General features: G+C 41.3%; 4 protein-coding genes across 5 annotated transcripts; 2 read left to right on the top strand and 2 right to left on the bottom strand.

Moving 5' to 3' along the window:
* The first annotated feature begins 6,543 nt into the window (after window positions 1–6,543).
* On the top strand, window positions 6,544–10,958 carry LOC100194553 (VHSV-induced protein-like). 2 transcript variants are annotated; one of them, XM_014141497.2, is made up of 6 exons: window positions 6,544–6,779; window positions 8,074–8,117; window positions 8,471–8,821; window positions 9,010–9,276; window positions 9,394–9,453; window positions 9,580–10,958. In XM_014141497.2, the coding sequence occupies exons 1-6, from the start codon at window positions 6,757–6,759 to the stop codon at window positions 9,660–9,662; spliced, it is 828 nt and encodes a 275-aa protein (XP_013996972.1). In that variant the 5' UTR covers window positions 6,544–6,756; the 3' UTR covers window positions 9,663–10,958.
* A 129-nt stretch (window positions 10,959–11,087) lies between these two features.
* On the bottom strand, window positions 11,088–13,830 carry LOC100286442 (vacuolar protein sorting-associated protein 52 homolog). Its single transcript, XM_014141725.2, is given in 8 exon segments — window positions 11,088–11,235; window positions 11,237–11,603; window positions 11,815–11,990; window positions 12,195–12,262; window positions 12,374–12,449; window positions 12,601–12,653; window positions 12,860–12,899; window positions 13,551–13,830. Coding segments are annotated over 8 exon segments (972 nt in total). The 5' UTR covers window positions 13,641–13,830; the 3' UTR covers window positions 11,088–11,133.
* LOC106569946 (40S ribosomal protein S18) lies at window positions 13,717–16,347 on the top strand. The gene is made up of 6 exons (XM_014141728.2): window positions 13,717–13,980; window positions 14,608–14,706; window positions 14,817–14,903; window positions 15,259–15,360; window positions 15,575–15,666; window positions 16,230–16,347. The coding sequence occupies exons 1-6, from the start codon at window positions 13,978–13,980 to the stop codon at window positions 16,303–16,305; spliced, it is 459 nt and encodes a 152-aa protein (XP_013997203.1). The 5' UTR covers window positions 13,717–13,977; the 3' UTR covers window positions 16,306–16,347.
* Window positions 16,348–17,139: 792 nt separating this feature from the next.
* Window positions 17,140–20,546, bottom strand: rng2a (E3 ubiquitin-protein ligase RING2-A). The gene is given in 7 exon segments (NM_001173880.1): window positions 17,140–17,741; window positions 17,916–18,141; window positions 18,280–18,603; window positions 18,803–19,018; window positions 19,171–19,331; window positions 19,644–19,743; window positions 20,297–20,546. Coding segments are annotated over 6 exon segments (1,164 nt in total). The 5' UTR covers window positions 19,722–19,743; window positions 20,297–20,546; the 3' UTR covers window positions 17,140–17,582.
* Between the last annotated feature and the right edge of the window lie 2,897 nt (window positions 20,547–23,443).

Here is a 23,443-nt window from a genome sequence, read left to right as displayed (position 1 = left end):
GGACTGACCATCCATGAGATCAAAATGATAGCTTTAATCATGTTTTAACAACCCTGGGTTTATAAGCGAGGATATCGACTACAATGTTTTGAGAATATAAAAACAAGATTATAAATTGGGGTTATAATTGGGGTTTTGAAATCAAAAACATTTAAATTACTGCAGATTTGCAAAAGATAAAGGGACATTACAAAATAAAAGTTTAAGTAAACTATTTACAAGTCTTAAGCGTTTACATTCACTTCTGTTTTTGCTGATATCATTCAACCACAACAATAATGGGGATGATCAAGATTTGTTCACTACATCTACACTGAGTGCACAAAACATTATGATCACCCGCTCTTTCATTTTTTACATTTTAGTCATTTAGCAGACGCTCTTATCTAGAGCGACTTACAGTAGTGAATGCATACATTTCATCCATTCTTTCCCGTACTGGTCCCCCGTGGGAATCGAACCCACAACCCTGGCGTTGCAAACACCATGCTCTACCAACTGAGCCTCACGAGACCACGCCATAGACCCGACCAGGTGAATCCAGGCGAAAGCTATGATCCCTTATTGCGTTCACCTGTTAAATCCACTTCAATAAGTGTATATGAAGGGGAAGAGACAGGTTAAAGAAGGATTTCTAAGCCTTGAGACATGGATTGTGTATGTGTGCAGTTCAGAATGTGAATGGACAAGAACATATATTTAACTGCATTTGAACGTGTTAGAACTGCTACTCTGCTGGGGTTTTCACGACAACAGTTTCCCGTGTGTATCAAGAATGGTCCACCACCCAAAGGACATTCAGCCAACTTGACACAACTGTGGGAAGCATTGGAGTCAACATGGGCCAGCATCCCAGTGGAATGCGACCGACACCTAGTAGATTCCACGTCCCAACGAATTGAGGCTGTTCTGAGGGCAAAAGGGGGTGCAAGTCAATATTAGGAAGGTGTTCCTAATGTTTTGCACAGTCAGTGTACTTTTACCGTACGCCATCTTGTTTTTCCAGTCACTGCAACAGAAAGTGAAAGTAAAAATTACATTTCACAGCACAGTCTATGTATAAGTGAAATTACAAGAGCAGACGCCTTCGTGTCTGATCACACACAGGAAGGAGTTTTCTGCTCTCTGTGAAGTCTTCATACCGTCAATGTTTTCAAGATTTCTAACTCTCACCATGCCAAACGTAAATCTCATCTTGGAGGCTCTGTCTGCTGTCTCAGGTTGCAAAGTGGAATCAACCACCGCGGGAACACTTTCACTAACCCCACAGGACTTTGTCAATGTGGTCGCACTAAAGGAGTTCTACGTACAAGAGGGCCTTCTAGAGTTGGAGTACCCAAGTTTGGGGACATTGTCTTTAAAAGGTGCCTTAGCTTTACCAGATGCCCCATCCGCCGCATCCATTCCACAAACCACTGTTTCTGTGAACGTGAAAGAGTTTCTTGATTCTCGGTATGACTACGACTTTACAAATGTTAAGGATGGTGAAGCAGTGTTTACTCGGGGAAAGGAGCAGTACGTCCGACCCTGTGGCTGGAACCGCATTGCCCTGAAGGTGTTGAACAAATACAGGGATGGAGATGGATGGTTGGGGACCGGAGACGAGGCCTGGCCAGTGTCCTACCACGGACCTGCTATGGACGGATCCCAGGGCATCATCAGGAAAGATGGAGATGGTGCTACTGTCGGAAGAGGAGTGTACTCAACACCGGACATTAACGTAGCTGAGAAGTTCTCCAAGAGATTCACGTCCAAAGTAGATAACAAAACCTACAAGGTGGTGCTACAGAATAGGATCAACCCCCAGAAAAGGCAACAGTGTCGGAGAGAGAGTTACTGGCTGGTTTATGTGCCTGAGGGATCATCTCCTGTTCAAGAGAGAGCTATTGTGGAAAACTCCATCCGTCCTTATGGTCTGCTGCTTAAGGAAGTGTTGTAATCCAGGCAGACAATGTTTGATAGATAAGTAAATAGGTTTGCCTTAATCATACACAATATGATCAGAAAATGAACAGATGTAACATCAGATCAATACAATTCTAAATCAACTAAGTAACAAGGTTCATTTGTTATAGTCATAGGATTAACATAAGATTGCTTGAGATGTTTTGCGGTGTAAATGTAGCCTTTACCTGATAGGCTACTATTATGGATGTGTTCAAATCTTAAAATAAGAGTGCGTTGTTTAGTTACATTATACTTTATTTCCAGTGACCCCGCCTTATCTAACCACATATTTTCAAACAGTTGTTTTGGGAAAAGAGTGCTTTATAAGTACATATAACTCCAAAATGTTAGTTTGGACGACGCTGAAAAACACTTCACTATTGAAAAGCTGTAGTCACAGCATCAATACAGCAACAATATACTTCACTGCCACCTAGTGGTACACTTCTGGTATTTAATTTCCAATTATTGATTTACAATTTGGGATTTTTTTTATTTAATCAGTTTTAGAATAAGGATGTAACCTAACAAAGTGTAAAAAAAAGTCGAGGGGTCTGAATACTTTCCATAAGGCACTGTATATGAACAGTTAGCCTGCTAGTTTGTTGGTGTCTTTATCAGTAATCTACATGAAGATATGCTTAGTGATTTGAAAATGCATTAATGAATGGTTTATTCATATTACACTACTGTTTGTTAGTTGTATATATATAATTAAATGTATAAAACAAGTCTTTGTTTTGATGCATTGATTAAAAAGAAGTGCAAACTTTCCTCTATAAATGTAGCCTTTGTAAATCTAGGGCAGCAAGCTCACCTGACCGGAAACAGAGTCCAAAGACACAGAGGGCGCCAAACAAGGCCGAGACTGGGGACAACACAGGCTAGGAGTGTCCAACATCACATCACCTCCCTCTCTGCCACTTCTGCGTCTGGAACACAAACCACACCGTGGTTACCACACACTGCTGCCCAGCCCAGAGCTAGGAGAGCTGTGGGAGGAGAGCTGAGCAGAAACAGAAACCTTGAACAGAATTGATGACGAGTAGCCTATGTACCACCACTGGTTATGAAGAAGTGCTTACTCTTTACCTGGCCCCTAATGATAAACAGGAAACAAAACAAACCGAAAAAGCAGACCAAGCTTTGTCTGATATGTAAACCAATATTAAGAGCTGCACCCAAGTTTTAGGAAGTGTATATTCCATTAGTCAGTTTGTCGTTCTGTGCGAGAAAGAAATAGCCTATATTCAAAACAGACTCTGGGACAGTTGTATGACGATAGATCCTGAATTCATACAACCAGTGCTACATCCCAAAAAATATCGAAAGCAATAAGGCTCATGCAACAGGTCAGAATGCTTAGCTTAAAATGTTGAGAAACTATTATTTCCTCGCACTATAAGCACAGCAATGCGGACAAGACTGTGTGAATGTTCGTTCTATAATGCGATTAGCGGGAAAACACCATTATGCATGCCAGCAAAGCCACAACACAACACTAAACAATACAGTAATTGCACTATAACAGTGACAAACGGTTCCCACAAACTGTTAGGGCCTACATAAAACTGTCCTAACAGCAGTACCAACACCTTACCACTGCTACACCTGGCTATCAACGGAGCCTTGTCTGGCAGCGAAACAGATCATTCAGCCTTTTTTAAAAACATAGCTGATATGGCTGACTTGTTTAAACCAATGTGGTTTCTACTGACAATTGAGATGTACAATCTATGGCATAGGGGAACGACGAGCGGTTAAGGGGCAATCCGTAATTTCGATTAAGACATTAATGAGTGAGCTAGGACGGACGTTGTCAATATAGCTATTTGTTCAGCACTTTTGAAATGTATAACGACAGAATTCAGAACATGGGTTGTACTTACAGTGTTCTCCCTGTACACCAAGTCAGAACCATAGGATAAATAATGGGGGCATATAAGCAGACAATGAATGCTCATACAATATTCAATGATTACATTTCTCTAAAACAGACTATAGGCTACATGTGCCAAGTCAGAACTGTAGGTGAAATTAAGAGGGGAAAGGGGACCAAATTATTAGCATGAGGCACATGGGCTACTAACAGCTTATTACACATCATACACTTCGTGTTACTTTTTTAGCTATAGTATATATATATATTTCCCTGGCATATTACATCATTTACGCAGCAGCATACAAGACATTTTTGGACTCACCTTGTTGTGCTGTGCTTACTTCCTTCCAAACCACTCATTGTTCAATTTGCGATTTCCAACTTGTTTATGTCCAATGGCCGACGAGCAGCGATACGTTTTATATATAATTTCTCTTCATTATTTCTCTTCATATGACAAGGATTGAAAAGGATTTGCCAGTAGATTGTCGACTTGATTGATGATAATGACTGCTAAGATTTTGAAAGGATGATGTTGACATGATCAGTCCAATCAAAGCTACTGTACGTATAACGTGATTTGACATCATTTTATCTTTTGCCAATGACCTTGAGCCTCTTTAGATGGGCACTTCTAATGTAACTCCATTGCAGCACCCAAAGGTCTATAATTCTTTAGGTCTCCCCTTAGACTTCGTGGGGAATTAGTGTCCCCATGAGTGACAGAAAACTGAGCCAATCATGGCGAAACACCCTTTGTTCAGGGACATATTTTCTGCTGGCTTGCCCCACCACCACAGAAAGCACTGAGCTAGGCTGAAAAACCTGCATTTTGAAGCTGCCTTACTCAGGAAAACATAAAAGAGACCATGTTTGTATGCAGCTTTATTAACTCAATGATATATATTTTTTTGCTAAAAATGTGGGGCTCAAAACAGGTGCACCTGCCCTGAATGATGGGTCGGTACTGGGTATATGATAATTGATTTGTGTAAAATGTGTGCATTCTCCCAACAAGTATTGCTATCATTGAAAACAATATTTAAAAATATATATTATAGGGTCTGATATCACACAAAGTGATGGGGAAGAAGTGAGTACAAATGAATATCACTCATTGAAAACATTACTAAAATGTCAATTTAAATATTTGTATGTTTCCGTGTGTGTCTCAGAGCCCTTCTCATGTGGAAGACACTGAGGTTCAGTATGCATCTCTGGGTCGGCAGAACTGGAGGGAAAGATTGAGGGTACAGGGAGACCAGCATCAGGTCATCTATTCCACTGTGGTCTCTGCTAGACCAGCATTCCAGGGTTTGGAGAGAATAACACATTGATTTGACTGATTGACTCCTTTACAAAACAGTTCGTATTTTACCTCTTTGTATTACAGTACGAGTACATTTTACAAAGGTTGCTCTTTAATCCTATAATAAATGTATTTGAGTCTTTCAAGATACGCAAGATACTATTCTTTTATCCAACTAATTATCTATCCTGTTGGCTTAAAACAATTATAGAGATTCTTTGGATAAAAAAATATATATATTACATTAGCTTTTTCAACATTTACAGAAACACTCATACCTGCACAAATCAAAATACAATCTTATTTCCATCAAGAACAGATATTCAAAGAACAATGTCAGCAGATGCACCATGCGCCTGAATGAACACATTGGGCCACTGTTGTATAGATAACATCTCCCTGGGCCAATCCTGGCACTCCCTGAGCAATGGGGCGGGCCTTACCAGTGTGCTTCATACTGGCATAGTGCAGACTTACTTCCTTATGATATATATATATATGTCAGTGTCAGTGATGAAATATTTACTTCATGCCATCCAAACCTCCCAGGCACAGATTTACAGTTAGACAAGGTTTAGTCCTAACAATTATGACTAACAGAAGTACTTTTACCTTGAGACTTGAATTCCTGTTCACACAGGTGCTACACAAATATGTTGTTTTACCTGAAAGAGGAAACAATTCATAGAGGCAATCTGCAGTTCAAACAATAACAAATGGTTTATCGCGCCATTGTTTGGGTAAATAGCTGATCAATGGGGCTGAAGAAATAGAACCACTCTTAAATTCATAGACAGCACTATTGATGCAAGGATCCATGAGATCAAAATGATAGCTTTAATCATGTTGTAACGACCCTGGGTTTATAAACGAGGATATCGACTACAATGTTTTGAGAATATAAAAACAAGATTATAATTGGGGTTATAATTGGGGTTTTGATCGGGTAAAACTGTTCAACTCAGCTCAGGAAGTATTCATACGTTATATTGTTCAAGAATCAATGGGTATATATAATTACTTGAAATCAAAAAATGTATGTAACAACTGCAGATTTGCAAAATATCAACTTTTATTTTGTAATGTCCCTTTAAGTAAACTATTTACAAGTCTTAAGCGTTTACATTCACCCCTGTTTTTGCTGCTACCATTCAACCACAACAATGGGGATGATCAAGATTTGTTCACTACATCTTCACTGAGTGCACAAACATTATGAACACCTACTCTTTCCATGACATAGACTGACCAGGTGAATCCAGGCGAAAGCTATGACCCCTTATTGCTGTCACCTGTAAAATCCACTTCAATCAGTGTAGATGAAGGGGAAGAGACAGGTTAAAGAAGGATTTCTAAGCCTTGAGACAATTGAGACATGGATTGTGTACGTGTGCCATTCAGAATGTTCCCCGTTCTTAAAATGAAATGAGTCTCTAATTAGTAGCCAGGCCTATTTTTTCCCCCCCAGGTTTCGTTTCTGATAACTCAGCTGACGCTCCCGAGGCTTGTACAGCTTTGCTTGCTGCCACTGCTCAATCATCAGTTTCTAGGACTCAGCCTGCTCGCAGTTTGTTACAAGTTCGAGGAGTCAACCTACTCGCAGTCTGTTACAATAAAAATGTATGGCATAGTCAGTAAACGGTAAGAGACACATATGTATTTATTTTAATTAGCAAATTATCTAAACAATTCTTAGAAGAAAAAAAATTGTATTTGACTCTATCTGCCCAGACAAATTGCTTGTTTCCTATTGTATTCACTGTGCATCACTAGGCTATGTGCTCACATCGGGTAACTAATTGAAAGGAGATGATAGCTGTACGCATTTCTTGGTGGATTACATCATGTATGGACAAGTTTGTTTACTAAATTAGATGCGTGGCGTGCATTAGGACTGCAATATTCTTAAGTTTCGTTTTCAGAGAAGGGCAGCCGCTTTAAAGAAATTCAATTGAGCCTTAACTGGTTTGGAGAAACGAAACTGATTTCATGCCGTTGACAAAATCTTTATATTTTAAAGCTATAATAACAATTAGTATCAGATATGCTAGTGATGTTGTTTCAAACGTTTAAATTATTTGAGTTCATTTTGCAGTATATGAAAGTAAAACAAATTGTATTTTTCTCTGATTGTGACTTGTTTGACAACAGTTTTTACATTTAATTTTTTATCACACCTTTATTTAACCAGGTAGGCTAGTTGAGAACAAGTTCTCATTTACAACTGCGACCCGGCCAAGATAAAGCAAAGCAGTGTGACACAAACAACACAGAGTTACACATGGAATAAACAAGCGTACAGTCAATAACACAATAGAAAAAAAGTCTATATACAGTGTGTGCAAATGGCGTGAGGTAAGGCAATAAATGGGCCATAGCAGTATTTACAATTTAGCAAATTAACACTGGAGTGATAGATGAACAGATGATGATGATGATCAGATGATGATGTGCAAGTTGAAATATTGGTGTGCAAAAGAGCAGAAAAGTAAATAAAAACTATGGGGATGAGATGGGTAGGATAGGTAGGCTATTTACAGATGGACTATGTACAGCTGCAGCGATCGGTTAGCTGATAGCTGATGTTTAAAGCTAGTGAGGGAAATATAAGTCTCCAGCTTCAGCGATTTTTGCAATTCGTTCCAGTCAATGGCAGTAGACAACTATAAGGAAAGGCGGCCAAAAGAGGTGTTGGCTTTGGGGGTGACCAGTGAGATATACCTGCTGGAGCGCGTGCTACGGGTGGGTGTTGTTATGGTGACCAGTGAACTGAGATAAGGCGGAGCTTTACCTAGCATAGACTTATAGATGACCTGGAGCAAGTGGGTCTGGCGACGAATATGTGGCGAGGGCCATAATGCTTTGCATCAATAGCATATATACACATATATATGCTTTCCTCTCATCCTGCTTATTCTTCCTTTTCTTTTTTTAGACATTTCATACATCTTCATTGTCTGTGGATTGTCAGCTATGTTGGTGAGTATAAATTAACTCTATCCACAATTATAAACTGGATGGTTCAAGCCCTGAATACTGATTGGCTGAAAGCAACAACATGTCATTTTACTGCTATAATTACGTTGGTAACCAGTTTATAACAGCAATAAGGCACCTCGGGGTTGGTGGTACATTGCCAATATACCATGGCGAAGGGCTGTATCCAGACACTCCACGTTGCGTCGTGGCTAAGAAAAGCCCTTAGCCGTAGTATATTGGCCATATACCACACCCCGTGTTCATGTTCTAATTGCTTATTAGAACATGAACATTGGAAAATCATGGATTTGTAGTTTTATTTGCCAATCATTGGTTCCAACTCTCTCCTACAGCCTCCTCCCCCCTGTCTTCCATTCCTGTCCCCATCTCTTGCAATGTGGGAAGCCAAGCCATCCTTCCCTGCAAGTGGAAGTCCCAGCTAGACAAAATCCCAGTTTGCCATGTCCAGTGGCAGACACCTGATGAGACCGTGTTTGAACAGATGGGGGCGCAACGGTGGCAGGCAACCGAGTTTGAGGGGCGGGTGGAGGTACCTGAGGAACAGCTGTGGAAGGGAGACTGCTCTCTGATCTTGCGTGACGTGCAGTTGGGGGATGTGGGGCTTTACGAGAGCTTCATGGTCGTTGACAGGGCACGTAATAAGAGGCGGGTGTTCATCCAGAGTGTCCAGCTCTCAGTCCATGGTAAGGGTTGAACTATCTTTACTACACGGTGGGGCTATAAGGCCAGGTGAAAGTGATCAGAAGTTAACTTTATGGCACTACACCTCATTTAGACCACCTGAAAAGTGCAGAAGTCACAGTTTCAGATTGGTCCAGCATTCCACTTTCCTCACGATCTCTTACCTAATTTCTTCTGTAATTCTCTTCAGACTACACGTCCAAGGAGTCCTTGAGGGTGGGTGAAACCCTGGACCTGAAGCTCCACACTCCCCAGGCCATGAAAGTGGTCTTCCAGGGGTGGAACAGCACAGAGTTGACGGTCCTGTGGATGAGGGGTGAAGAGGTCAACAGGGGTCGTCTTGAGGCTAAAGGGTTGGTGGTCCGCCTCAAAGGGTTAAGGATAGATGACGGTGGGACCTATAACGTGTTGGATTCCCATGGGCTGTCAATTAGCAGGGTTCAACTTACAGTGGAAGGTAAAATACCTGAGCCATGGTGGCAACAGATTGTCTTCTCTGGGTATACTTATGAAGAACTTGGTTAATAATAAGTAATGTTTGGGATTTCTAACTACTACATTTTTTCCCCTTTAGCGTATCAGGTTGGTGAAACTCAAACATTCCATCAGATCCTGGTCGAACAAGCACCTATAGGTAAGACACAGCATTTAAAATGCAGTTCATTCAAGATACTTATTGTGCAAGGAAAGTATACCAAATTGATGATACTGCAGAGTGATGGACAGGTCTGAACAAGTTGTTTCAATCTTCTCTCTCCAGGTAAATCAACATATAACAGGTCCTCCTCTCTGCTTATGTTATTTGTCCTGCTGTTCAGTCCCCTGATTCAACATCTCTTCTAACAACGATCTCCCATGTAAGCAAGGTTTTAACCTATTTGGCTGGTTTCACAGACCGTCTGCAATATTTTTTACACCCTAAGCCAAATCACAAATCAGAGTGCTAGGGTGCGTTCCCCTGTGAAAACAGTGAAATTTAAAAAATGCAAATAGGATTTTGGTTGTACTCTGGCCAATGTGTTCCAGGGAATTTAATACAATTATTAAAAAAATAAAGATTGAGCCAGTTTCCAGGACCAGATTAACCCTATTCCTAATGGACTAAATAGCTAGCTCAATAGAGAATATCCATTGAAGATTTAGCCTTACACATCAGGGTAGACTTCTCTTGTGGCAAACAGTTCCTCTGGCAGTCACTGAAACCTTGGTAACGAGGGCACTTGGAATGTCTGTACTGAGGGAGCTTTTTGTGACGTGGATCATAATAATTTTTTTTATATATGGGGAATTTCTTGATACATTTAAAAATCCAATAACCCCAAAAGAAAATGCAATTGTTTTTGATGCGATTCCAAGGGGAGTTGTATCTCTGGTAAATTTCTCTGTGGTTGATGTAAGTAACAGATTTACATGAAAATATATTCATTGGCAATATTAACATCAAAGATAAATGTAGTAATAAACAGATTAGGAATATTGTTTGATACTACAATTCCCTCAGCAAGATGTAAACAATATGGCACTACTTTAACTAAAATGAAAAACAAAAAGGCAATTAAAACTTGTATTATTAATATGATTTGTTTGTTTAGGATTCCTGGCAATGTAAATAGTTTATGTATGCTTGTTTGCATGTGACTATTCCTCTTTTGTTTGTTATTTGTTCATAAACAATGAAATATATATTTTTTGGGGGGGATTTGTGAATATGAAATGTACTGATAAGAGAATTATCTATATAGAGGTAAATGAATCAATAAACCATGATGAATTATTAGTCATACAGCATGGTTAATGAATAATCAATGTAATGATCAATGTAGTGATCTATTGGTCTGATTAGTTCCAGAGAGTCCAGGAACCACTGGAGAGGGAAAGAAATGTGTGTATGCAATTAGTATAGAGAGCAGGGGACAGATGGTAAAGGGAGTAAAACTTCAAAGGGTTCCTAACCTTGAGGGAAAGGAACAGGATGAGCTAGGCAGTGATAAGTGTGAGAAGTCAATGGGGGATGCAGGTCACCAACAGTTTGTGTGTAAATGCATGTCCGTAAGTAAGCAAGAACTATAAAATGACTGTTTTGTTATCCTGACCTCAGAACATTCTCATGAATAAAGCTACAGAAACCTTTTGCAGAAAGCTGAGTCCTTGCCTAATTATTTAACCCATTGTCTTACAAACCTTGGGCATTAGTCAAGGCGAATTGATTATTGATTATTATCATCAAGATATAAAATTCCTTTAACATGTACCTAGTATTATTAGCAGTTGAATTAAATATACATCTTTATGTCAGAATTTCTGAAATAAATCATTATATCAAAACCATTAAATAGTACAACCGTCCTATTTTGTTTTGTAACAAAATTCTGTATGTCAATCCAAAACATTCTACTATAAATACAGGCAAAAAAAAAATGCAAAATGGCCTCCTTCTCCATTCCACAGAAATCACAGTTATAGTCAATATTTAGCTTGAATCTTTCCAAAACATGTTTCACAGGATAAATTCCGTGTAACATTTTAAATGAAACTTCCTTTACTTTGTTACTGATACAATATTTGTTAACAATTTTCCATGCTTTGCCCCACTGTATATCACCACAGATATTTGACCAAAAAAATCTTGCTGAGGGAATTGTAGTATCACAAACGATGTCCTGGACATCAGAGCAGGCCAAAGTCTCCTTGAAGCTGAGCTCTTTGGCAAAATTGATCTTGTTGTTGAGCTCATGGAGCTGATCAAGGAACTCCTGCTCCGTAACCGGGCTATCCACGATTACCCTGCAGGCGGACAAAATGTCGGGAACAATTATTAGAATACATGCTTGACCATAGGACCACTTACAACATCATAGAGACTCTGTCAAGTAGATTTCTCATTACAGACATCAATATGACATGTGCTCCCTAACCTCTTTCCATCCATATCTATCAAATATATACAGGTACATGTATTGTTACAAATCTGTATACAACACACACACGCCCTTACTGGATCATAGCTCCGGGCACCACCAGCTCATCCACCAGTTGGCTGAGGTGGCTGCGTACGGCCTGCCTGTTCTTCAGCCGCACGTTCATGCTGACCGACTGCTGCTGCAGAGTCTGGATCTCACTGCTGATGGACGAGAGGTCACTCTGGAAGCCGCTCAGCATGCCCTCCATTCGCTGAAGAAATAGAGAGGGGAGGATAGAGGGGGGGTGGCGAGAGAGAGGGGATGAAAGCTATTTATCATTGGCTTCATTATATATTTTTACATAGAAAATTGTAAACGCATTCTTTCAGACCCTGCACATGCAAAAATGAGGATCCATTTAGAATGGATGTATGAAGACACTTGATACTTTTGATTGAGGGCATCATCCACTCACCTCCAGTATGGAGTCACAGGCTGTGATCTGGTTGTGCAGAGAGGCAATGTTCTGGCTCTCCTTGATATCTGACACAAGCTTGGTCAAGGATTACCTATCAGGTTGAACTACTGAATCTATCAGGAATTACCATAAATAATGCACTAATTCTTTCAAAACATTCATACATGAATGGATACAGTCTTTGATGGAAGCTTGTTCAATTCGTTGGAGTTCACCCTCCACCTGTTTAGAGTAATGCCTGAGGTCAACTCCCTGATAGAAACAGAGATTCAGATGAAAGGAAGCCATCAGTTGCAGGAATGCAGCCTTATATACAACATATAAAATGAAAACAGGAAATAAAATTGAAACTGTAAATGTGTTGATGTTTAGGGACATGCATAGTGCAGTACAATGGTCTTACTGTTTTCAGTGCCTCCTTCACCAAGTCATCTTCCAGATTAGCTTGTATGTGAACTGGGGGGGGTTAGCTAGTTTAATCTCCATAAAGGTTGGTTCTTACATTTTCCAAAACACTGAACTAATTAGCTAAATTACTATTTGGTTATGATCCAATTTGACCTTATGATAGGACCAATACTTAATTCAAAAGACAATAATGCTGAAGGTCTTACTATCCACTTCATCCAAGATGAATTCGTTTGTGGTCAAGTCCAACTCACCCAGGTTGAGAGGGGCCATGGCATCTGTGTCAGGCTGCATCTGTTGCAGAATGACAGTAAGTCAGCATGGCTTTGGTGTACTATGTAAAGGAAGATATAACAATTCAATGAGTTAGCTAACTGACTCCATTCATGGGAGTAAAGACTTAAATAGGCCTTTTCCATTGCAGGTTTTAGACAGGTGCTTTCTATGTTCCCACCTCTGAGGCCTGGCCCAAAAAAAAGTATCGGGCTCTGGCCCACTCTGACTTGGGGCCAGAGGGGACTTCTGAGGTATGAGTCACCTTAGCAGGTAGCATGCTAGTTCTGGTGCAGGAACGACGCAATCAACCAGAGCTTTTAACTTGCTAACAAGCAATCAGTGACTCTGGCTAGCTAGCCTTGCATCTGATGCAATGCATCTCTGATGCAAACACAACTATAAGGCAAAACGACAACAAACACTACAGTTAATCTAAATCATCTGAAATATAGCTGATTAGAGATGGATAACGGTAGCTAGATTGTATTGCTAGACAGATCAGATGGCCAAGATGTAGGAAGATCAAGCTAGCTGGCTAACTAACGTTAAATTATACTGGTGTTGTCGATGTAAAGAACACACAGAGCAGAACACAGAGAGCAACAGAAGTCGGAACATTCAAGTTATCATAAATATATCTGGTATGCCAGAAACATTATCGAACGTCACCTCATCTTGTAAATATGACATGACATTCGCCGTCGAGTTACCAGCTATGTTTACATCGAACACAGCTACAGTCACTGCACCCTCCACCATAGCCTAAAACAAAAACTAGACACAAACGTAGTGTGCTATTTCCTAATGTCCCCGGGATACCTGAGTAAAAACGATTAGAAAAGATAATTTTGAAATCTGCTTAAAATAAATGTATGTATATGTCGAATACAATTACTATACAAATATATACTGTTTTAAATGTAATTTATATTGTATTAATTTGTATATTGTTTAAAACGCTATTTTATATCGGTTCATGTTCCTAGACGGACAAGTTATGCCGATGTAATCCTTTCCTCAGGGAACTCACGAAACGAAGGCAAAAGCCATCGCGAGAGTCTCGGAATTTCCTCTTTGAACGGAACCTGCTTCCAAGATGGTAAGTGGCGAATTGGGTTACCAAAATTATTGTCAATATCTGCATTCATCGTCGCTTTTAGGGACATTCTGTCAATTGGACGACTATGATACTATTGTTAACATTGTGTTTGCGAACTTTTATCCTTTATTTATCGTATTGAAGTTGCATAGATTGACGCAAATGTACAGACAACTCACTATGCTGAAATACCTATTTCGCGCCGACACTACGCTGCAGGGAAGTACAGTTTTTGTCAATATAGGCTTTGGTGGTTTCTTTAATAGGTTGTTGTAAACCTCAGTTTCACACACTTTGTTGGGCGGGTGGTTGTTATTATAAGCAGAAACATTTTTGCCGTCCATGGTAAGCTGGTCTCATTGCTGCTAACGTTGTCTGATGCTACCGAGTTAACGTCAGTCCTCGTCACTGCGGTAGCAAGCTGGCCAGGTGGCGGCTGACATTTGAACTCAACATTTTGAAAATAGGTCTTAATTCACGGCATTAGTTGTGGAAATACAAATTGTTAATAATACAGTCACACTTTGCTGGCTGGCAAGAAGGGCCACTGCCAGGCCTCTGGAAGCAACGATGTAGTTAGCTAGCTAAGTGAATCGCTATTGACCCTGTTCTGTCTTTTCTCTGCAGTCTCTGGTCATTCCTGAGAAGTTCCAGCACATCCTTCGTGTTCTCAACACGAACATTGATGGTAGGAGGAAGATTGCCTTCGCCATCACAGCCATCAAGGTAGCTATGCTTGTTAAGAATTACCTTCTCAGGACTATGTAGAGATGACTACAGTTGGCTAATGTGGGACTAAGGCCTAAAGCAATTGTTCATGTATATTTCCTTCACAGGGTGTTGGCAGGCGATATGCCCATGTTGTCCTGAGGAAGGCTGATATCGACCTCAGCAAGAGGGCTGGAGAACTTACTGATGATGAGGTGAGAGGACTGTATGGGACAGTTGTGGACATATCATTTACCTAGGCTGTGTTTAGACCGGAAGCCCAACCTTGATATTTTTTCAGTGGTCTTTTGACCAATTGCATCAGGTATTTTTCAGAGCTGACCTGATTGGTCAAAAGACTGGTTAGCAAACAAAGGTCAGAATTTAACTGCCTGTACAAACTCAGCCAGAAGGGCTGAGGCCGGGATTCAAGTAAATCACAGGGTGGTGGATTTGAATCCTGGCCTTACTCCTTTCATGGATCACCTTGCATCACTCAATGAGTTACTGTGGTGTGGCCCAGTCATCTGTGTGGATGCATTACATCTGAGTGGATGTACTTGTCCCCAGGTTGAGAGGGTGGTGACAATTATGCAGAATCCTCGCCAGTACAAAATCCCTGACTGGTTCCTCAACAGACAGAAGGACGTAAAGGATGGCAAGTACAGCCAGGTACGTGACTGCAGCAGACTTGAGACGTCTGACTTCTTTCCAAAATTGGAACTAAACTACTTGAGTTTGTGATGCAGTCGCATTGATATTGGCTAGTTAAAGTAAACCTTTGTCTTCGTGGCGCAGTTAATACAAATTGAGTAATATTTCCGAAAGCGAAATGTACAATTGTCTCCCAATAATCCAACCTTACAATGGTCTTTGTATGTTATAGGTCCTTGCTAACGGTCTGGACAACAAGCTGAGAGAGGATCTTGAGAGGCTGAAGAAGATAAGGGCTCACCGTGGACTCAGGCACTTCTGGGGGTAAGCGCTTTTCTGATGTCCAGCTATGTTGCATGGCTGTTTTCTGTATTTTAATGACTAAATATTAAGGGCAAATCCCAATGCTCTGCCAAAGGCCTGGTTTCCCAGACGCATACTGCTTAGTTCTGGGTTGTTTTGAAGGCACATGGAACATGAAAACGAGTTTGTTGGATGAGTTCAATCCCTGTATTTGGACAGTAGTTTCTTAACATTTTGTGCATACTGGACTAAAGCACTTTCACTAGAGACTATGCTTTGAATATGTTCTATGTAAAAGCTGATCCTAAACAATGCTTAGCTTGATCTCTGTATTGTTTATCAAGGAGACATTTAGCCAACTTATTTTGTCGTCAATTGCAGTAAGTCTGTAGCACAAGTTCCTTAAGTGATTATTGTAAGCATACCAATTATGGTATAATGGTCAGCACATTTGTCAACTTCTGCTGTCAGTGTGATCAAATAATTTTGTCCTATGAAGACTACTAAATTCCATTAGGATGGGATTTTTCTTACACTTTGACTTTCTGGATACATTTAATGACTTTGCTGTCCCTCTCTTTCAGACTGCGTGTGCGTGGCCAGCACACGAAGACCACCGGTCGTCGTGGTCGCACTGTTGGTGTGTCCAAGAAGAAGTAGTCTCCCTGCTCCCCATGTGTCAATAAATGCACAGTTCATATATTTGATTGTTTGCTCATCTCTTCATACTGAGTAGTTTTGGTGCGGTTGTTGCATAGTCTACTCAGATCAGAGCCTCAAGGTCAGCAGCACTTTAGGCTTTCTTTGCTCCCATGTAGGTAGTCACTTATTGGCCAGAGACTTCACTCACCTGGGCTGCATTCTTTAGGAAATGGTTGTGGTAATGTCATGAATAGAATTTGACTCCTTATTTTACCATGTCGGTGGCATGTCAATTTATCCAAATGTTGTGCCCAAGTCTGAATGGATCTCTAAGAGGGGACTGAACGAGCACTGTAAACAGACCAATTCTAGGATTTGAAAAGGTGTACACTATACCTGTTCATATACATTGGTATGATTTTGAAAAAGTTTAAAGGACCAGGAGAATTGGTCATGAGTCCTAGGAGGAGCTCAAGTTCAGTTGCAACCCGTTTTAATTTTAAGTATGTAGAATAGCATGTTACTGTTCACCCTCAACATGCAACCAAGTTTCATTGACTCCTATCCTGTGATACCACAGCACCAATTTCATACCAATGCGCAATCATTGTGCTGACTTGATCTTAAGGCTGAAACATCAAGAGTGATTGCAATATATAAGCTGAGTAACAGTTCCACGTGGGATATTGCTTTAATTGTACAAAGAACATTGTGGTAAGAACCCATGCCAGAAGAACTAAGTGCATCAATCGGGTAAGTCTTGATAAAGTGAAAGTTATGGAACTAGCCCTATGGTTAAGTTCAGGATACATTCCACTGACAGTTACTACTTGACGTTCTCCATAAGCAGCATAATGATTCAGTCATGGCTTTATTTTCAAATTTCAGTATAGAAAAGTCTTAATCTACTGCTATATTGCAGTATTCTTGCATAATATTCAATCCTTCATGACCTCTGGTCATCCCAAGTCTCAAAGAAAAAGGTTAATCTTCCAATGAAAAATCCTCATGTATCTGAAATGTATCACCCGTCTTGGTGAAATGCCAAGCATCAATACTTGAAAGGCTGGACTACGTATGTTGTCTGGTGGTGTGTGTGCCAGTCCAGACAGCATTAAGTCAACCCTTCTATCAATGATGAATCAGATCTACGTTGTAGGAATTCTAAACTTTACACTCGTTTGATTTGAAGCTACTGAAAACAAATGGTAAGACCAGCAATCTATTGAATGTTCCCAATGACTACCTTCGAAGCAGCACACAACCCTTTAATTAAAGGTCTCTCCGACACATGGTCAGAGGGAGTGATGAAGGCTGAAGAGGGAGGGCTCCTCACCCCTCTTTGGGGACTGAGGCTGTTGGTCCTTGCTGGGGGCATAGTAGAGCTCCAGAGGCTTTCTGACCTTCCAGTACTTCTCATTTACCAGCTCCAGAGTCAGGGAGCCGTTGAGAGTCTGAGGTAGAGAGAACGAAAGAAACGTGACCCAGAGGTACAAGTCAAAGCAATGGATGAGGATGAAAGTAGAGCAGGAGATAAATAGGACAGATGAGGGGTCCATTTAAATTAATTCACTGATAATAGCTCCCACCACCCTGAAAAAATATGGCTGATAAGCTTGTGTACTCACAGAGAACTGGCCCCCTGATGTGGGAATGTAGATGGTGTATTGTTTCTCACTGATATTCTTCAGGCTGGTCCCTTCTGCTGCTGCTGCTTCCTCTCCTCTAGCACCCCCTTCTTTCTCTGTCCCTGCATCTGATTGGCTGTCTCTTTGTCTGTCCTCCAGAGCAATACGCAGAGCCAGGTACTTAGACAGGTGGTCAACTGTTGCATTGGCTGTGGTCTTCACATATCTGAGAGGAATGGGTGTCAATAAAAACCAAACAAAAAGACCGTTCAAGAATACATTCCGAATCAAAATTTCCATCATTTGAGATGTTATAACAGAACACCTCATAGCTACATACAACACCCCCCCACAGAACCCTCACCTGGTCTGGCTGTAGTCCTGTGTGTTGACCAGCAGGGGGTGCGGGCGGAACACCAGCTCTATCTCAGAGCCGGGGCTCTCTTTGTGGCGGCGGACTGGTGGCGTGGGGCTGCCCCCATCCACCTCCGGGACCGACCCGTCCGATTCTCTGGGCCGCTTGGGGTTCCGGGTGTGCCCGGCCTCGGAGGGGGTGTGGCTCGGGGGGAGGGGCGCATGGGAGGGAGCGGAGTCGTGGGAGAGGTGTGACCGTGTGTCCCCATTGTCCTCACCACCGCTGAAGGTTGTGTTGTCACTCTCCTGCGCCGGTTTGCGCACTCGCTGGGCTCTAGGGGGTCAAGGGTGAGCAGAGTGCGAGAGGCCATTTTACACTTCCAATACTCAAAGGAGGGACTTTCCCTGACTTATGCAGTGTTGTTCGTTTGTCCACATACTAGGTCTGACAACTCTCTCCTGATTCCAAGAATCTTTCAACTGGAATTTCTGGGAAACCTATAAACCCTACTCCCTATCCTCTCATCTCCTACCTGTGAAGTGCCTGCATGCGCAGCCCCTCCTCGATGCTGGAGCTGAGTGCCTGCTTGTTGTGCAGTCGGTTGAGTCTCTCCAGCACCCGGTCCTGGTGGGCCTCGTACTCGTCCCGGCTGGGGTAGATCTTTGAGATGAGGGCGTCGAAGTTGGAGTCACGGCGCAACGAGCGTCTCGACACCAGCTTCTTTCGGCACGTGGGGCATTCCTTGTTCCTGAGGAGGAGAGGAATGAGGGTGAGTTAAAGATAAGCTTTCATTTTATATCGTTTAATATGGAGGTTCTCTAAAGATTTAAACTGGCGCACACTCCAGAGTAGAGCGAATGAAGGGTCATCCTCAAATCGTCACAGCTGTGTGTCCCTCACCCTGATCGGAGTGCAGTGACGATGCAGTCGGAACAGAAGCGATGCAGGCACTCCTTAGTGGTCATGGTGTTCTTCAGCATGTCCAGACAGATGGGGCACATCAGCTCACTGTGGAGGCTCCTGGGGGACACTGCTATCTCTGTGCTGTCCATGATCGCCTCCTACAGGCAGGGAGGGGAATGTGTCAGGCAATACAGGTAACTCCATGGGCCATCTATGTCGTTCAAGGGTCAGCTTTAAATTGATTGACCATGGCCCAGTTTCAAATGCACAAAAAAAGCATCCTTCCTTTCCATGGAAATTTCACAAGTAGGTGAGATCAATGATTCCACTGTTCCTCACACCAATGTTTGTTAACTGAGAAACTATAAAAAGGACTCCACCGTTTTTGTGAATACAATACAATGCTGTTTTATCACTTCTCACCTGGATGCATTTGTAAGTATTTCTATGTGGAAAGTGATTGTCATTACCTGTGGGCTCCTGTGCAGCTCATACAAGCTCAGCTCCCACGTCTTACTGGGGTTTTGGATGTTGACTGGAGTCACCATTTTGTGTTTTAAAAACCCCTATCTATGGAAAAGCATGAAAGATGACGATAAATGTTACACACATTACATTTAGTTTTAGGAAATTAGGCCAACATAGACTGATGTGAGAGAAGATCTGTGTATAGGTTAGATTGCAGTCGATTGCATTACAACTGAGCAACCCAGTTTGACAGCTGTTAAGACAAGTGAAGAATGAGACTGAATTCTTTGGGCACACAGGTGGTAATAGTAATAATTATGCCGTAAAAACAACAAGGGAAGATGTTTTGGGATAGCTAACTAGTTGTTCTAAAAACAGTGACATGTCGAAAGCAACGCAGTTGCAAACCTAGGTACATCTCATTACACTCTCCTTGACATTTCATGCATATTGACGTCTTCCTTTGTTGTATCGTAACTAGCGAACTACTTTTCTTAACTTATTTTGTCACAATGATATACATCATTGAGCAAACTGTCAGACTCTGGTAGAATCGTAATGCCACACTATTGTCATGCTATCCGTGTAGCTAGCGTACCAAAAAAAGGTGACTTGCTGTCTAATTAGTTAGTGGGACTAGCTAGCCGCTACTTACCAAGGAATTTGAAGGACAGCCTGCCGGTGTGGCTAGGCTAGCAGCACAACTAACGTTAGCTAGCTTGCTATGGACACTAGATTGTAACGAGAGACTTTCAATCTCGTGCCACTATGACCACCTCTGTGACAAGGTTATTTTCCGCCACGATGTATGTTGGAGGGGGTGATACTATCGCTATATTCCATCCAGAATGACAATAATTAATCAAAGACGACAGGTTTGGAATCTCTCTGTAGCCATCTTTCTCACTTTTCGCCGGATATGTGGAGAAGCAACTTCGATTTCTCTTGCAAATAGCTGTCTGACAGCTCCCCCTGGTGGTTATTTGGGATAATGCACGCACAAATACTGTTCTAAAGACTGTTCTCTTGAATGGCACGGTACATTTCTTACCTTTTCCATTCTAAGAAACATTTATACACTTAGATAAGTCTTTCAAATGCACTTGGACATCTTGGGGGGGAGAGAGAGAAAGGAAGGGAGATGTCAAGACAGATAGGGCTGACTGATTTAGTTGTTTTCTTTTTAATAAATGTTTGACTTTTTGTATCTTTTTCCCCCTAACCTTTATCTAACTAGGCAAGTCAGAACAAATTCTTATTTACAATTACAGCCTATCGGGGAACAGTGTGTTAACTGCCTTGTTCAGGGACAGAACGACAGATTTTTACCTTGTCAGATTGGGATTCAATCCAGCAACCTTTCGGTTACTGGCCCAACACGCTAACCACTATGCTACCTGCCGCCCCAGGTTGACTGATTGACAGTTATAACACTCATGTAAACTGAATATACGTCGTCACAACTGACTTCTCACAAATGATGTCATTATAACCAGTGTTTATATATCAAATAATACATAACATTGTTATGGGGCTTTTCTCAGACCCAAAGACGCAAATGCTTTATTCATGTCTATGGTCCTGATACTTCTCTGTGAATAGTTTGTCACATGCGCCAAATACAGCAAGTGTAGACCTTAGAGTAAAACGGAAATGCTTACTTATGAGCCCTTAACCAACAATGTAGAGGTTTTTTTCAAAGTAAGTAAGAAAAATGTGCTGAATAAACTAAAGAAAACATAGTAACACATTAAAAATAACAATAAAGAGGCATTATACAAGGGGTCCCAGTACCGAATCAATGTGCTGGGGTACGGGGTAGTCGAGGTAATATGTAGGTAGGTGTAAAGTAACTATGCATAGATAATAAACAGAGAGTAGCAGCAGCGTGTGTAAAGAGTGTGAAGGAATATGAATGTGTGTGTGTGTGTGTGTGTGTGTGTGTGTGTGTGTGTGTGTGTGTGTGTGTGTGTGTGTGTGTGTGTGTGTGTGTGTGTGTGTGTGTGTGTTTGGCGTCTTTAAGCATGTGTGTGTTGTGTGTGAGAGTGTCAGAGTAGTATGAGTGGGTGTGGGGTTAGAGTCCAGTGAGTGTACATCCTGTGCAAGAGAGTCAGTGCAAAAAATTATAATAGATAACAATAAGGGGGTCAATGCAAATAGTCTGTGTATCCATTTGATTAACTGTTCAGCAGGCTTATGGCTTGGGGGTAGAAGCTGTCATTAAGGAGGCTCCAGTACCGCTTAACGTGCAGTAGCAGATATGGGTGTTTTCTGTTAACCTGTTTAGGATAGGGGGCAGTATTTTCACGGCCGGATAAAAAACTTACCCGATTTAATCTGGTTATTACTCCTGCCCAGAAACTAGAATATGCATATAATTGTTTGATTTGGATAGAAAACACCCTAAAGTTTCTAAAACTGTTTGAATGGTGTCTGTGAATATAACAGAACTCATATGGCAGGCCAAAACCTGAGAAGATTCCATACAGGAAGTGCCCTCTCTGACCATTTCTTGGCCTTCTATAGCCTCTTTATCGAAAACAGAGGATCTCTGCTGTAACGTGACATTTTCTAAGGCTCTCATAGGCTCTCAGAAGGCGCCAGAATGGGGAATGATGACTCTGCAGTCCCTGGGCGAAAAACAGTAGGGCTTTTGGAAAGTGGTCGTTCTGAGAACAATGACACGGGCGTGCGCGTGCATGTGAAGACTCCATTTTCTATTTTCAGTGTTTGAACGAAAACAAGGTCTCCCGGTCGGAATATTATCGCTATTTTACGAGAAAAATCGCATAAAAATGGATTTTAAACAGCGTTTGACATGCTTCGAAGTACGGTAATGGAATATTTTTAATTTTTTTGTCACGATACGTGCCGGCGCATCACCCTTCGGATAGTGTCTTGAACGCAAGAACAAAACTGAGCTATTTGGATATAACTATGGATTATTTGGAACCAAAACAACATTGAGTGTTGAAGTAGAAGTCCTGGGAGTGCATTCTGACGAAGAACAGCAAAGGTAATCCAATTTTTCTTATAGTAAATCTGAGTTTGGTGAGTGCCAAACTTGGTGGGTGTCAAAATAGCTAGCCATGATGGCCGGGCTATCTACTCAGAATATTGCAAAATGTGCTTTCACCAAAAAGCTATTTTAAAATCGGACACCGCGATTGCATAAAGGAGTTCTGTATCTATAATTCTTAAAATAATTATGTTTTTTGTGAACGTTTATCGTGAGTAATTTAGTAAATTCACCGGAAGTTTTCGGTGGGTATGCTAGTTCTGAATGTCACATGCTAATGTAAAAAGCTGGTTTTTGATATAAATATGAACTTGATTGAACAAAACATGCATTTATTGTATAACATAATGTCCTAGGAGTGTCATCTGATAAAGATCATCAAAGGTTAGTCCTGCATTTAGCTGTGGTTTTGGTTTTTGTGACATTATATGCTAGCTTGAAAAATGGGTGTGTGATTATTTCTGGCTGGGTACTCTCCTGACATAATCTAATGTTTTGCTTTTGTTGTAAAGCCTTTTTGAAATCGGACAATGTGGTTAGATAAAGGAGAGTCTTGTCTTTAAAATGGTGTAAAATAGTCATTTGTTTGAAAAATGTGCCTTAGGCATGCTGCAAGGAGGCATGAGGACTGCAGATGTGGCCAGGGCAATAAATTGCAATGTCCGTAATATGAGACGCCTAAGACAGCGCTACAGGGAGACAGGGCGGACAACTGATCGTCCTCGCAGTGGCAGACCACGTGTAACAACACCTGCACAGGATCGGTACATCCGAACATCACAC

Source organism: Salmo salar, chromosome ssa14 (assembly GCF_905237065.1).
Source record: "Salmo salar chromosome ssa14, Ssal_v3.1, whole genome shotgun sequence".
NCBI lineage: Eukaryota > Metazoa > Chordata > Actinopteri > Salmoniformes > Salmonidae > Salmo > Salmo salar.
Note: the sequence above shows the minus strand (reverse complement) of the source record. Positions and strands in the feature narration are given on the sequence as shown.

Excerpts from the sequence above, each read along its gene's own strand:
- LOC106569946 (XM_014141728.2), top strand. Across the intron at positions 15,361-15,574 it reads AGGATGGCAAGTACAGCCAG|GTCCTTGCTAACGGTCTGGA; the intron begins GTACGTGACTGC and ends TGTATGTTATAG. Across the intron at positions 15,667-16,229 it reads GGACTCAGGCACTTCTGGGG|ACTGCGTGTGCGTGGCCAGC; the intron begins GTAAGCGCTTTT and ends CCTCTCTTTCAG.
- LOC100194553 (XM_014141497.2), top strand. The coding sequence starts at position 6,757 with ATGTATGGCATAGTCAGTAAACG. Across the intron at positions 6,780-8,073 it reads TATGGCATAGTCAGTAAACG|ACATTTCATACATCTTCATT; the intron begins GTAAGAGACACA and ends TTCTTTTTTTAG. Across the intron at positions 8,822-9,009 it reads TGTCCAGCTCTCAGTCCATG|ACTACACGTCCAAGGAGTCC; the intron begins GTAAGGGTTGAA and ends AATTCTCTTCAG.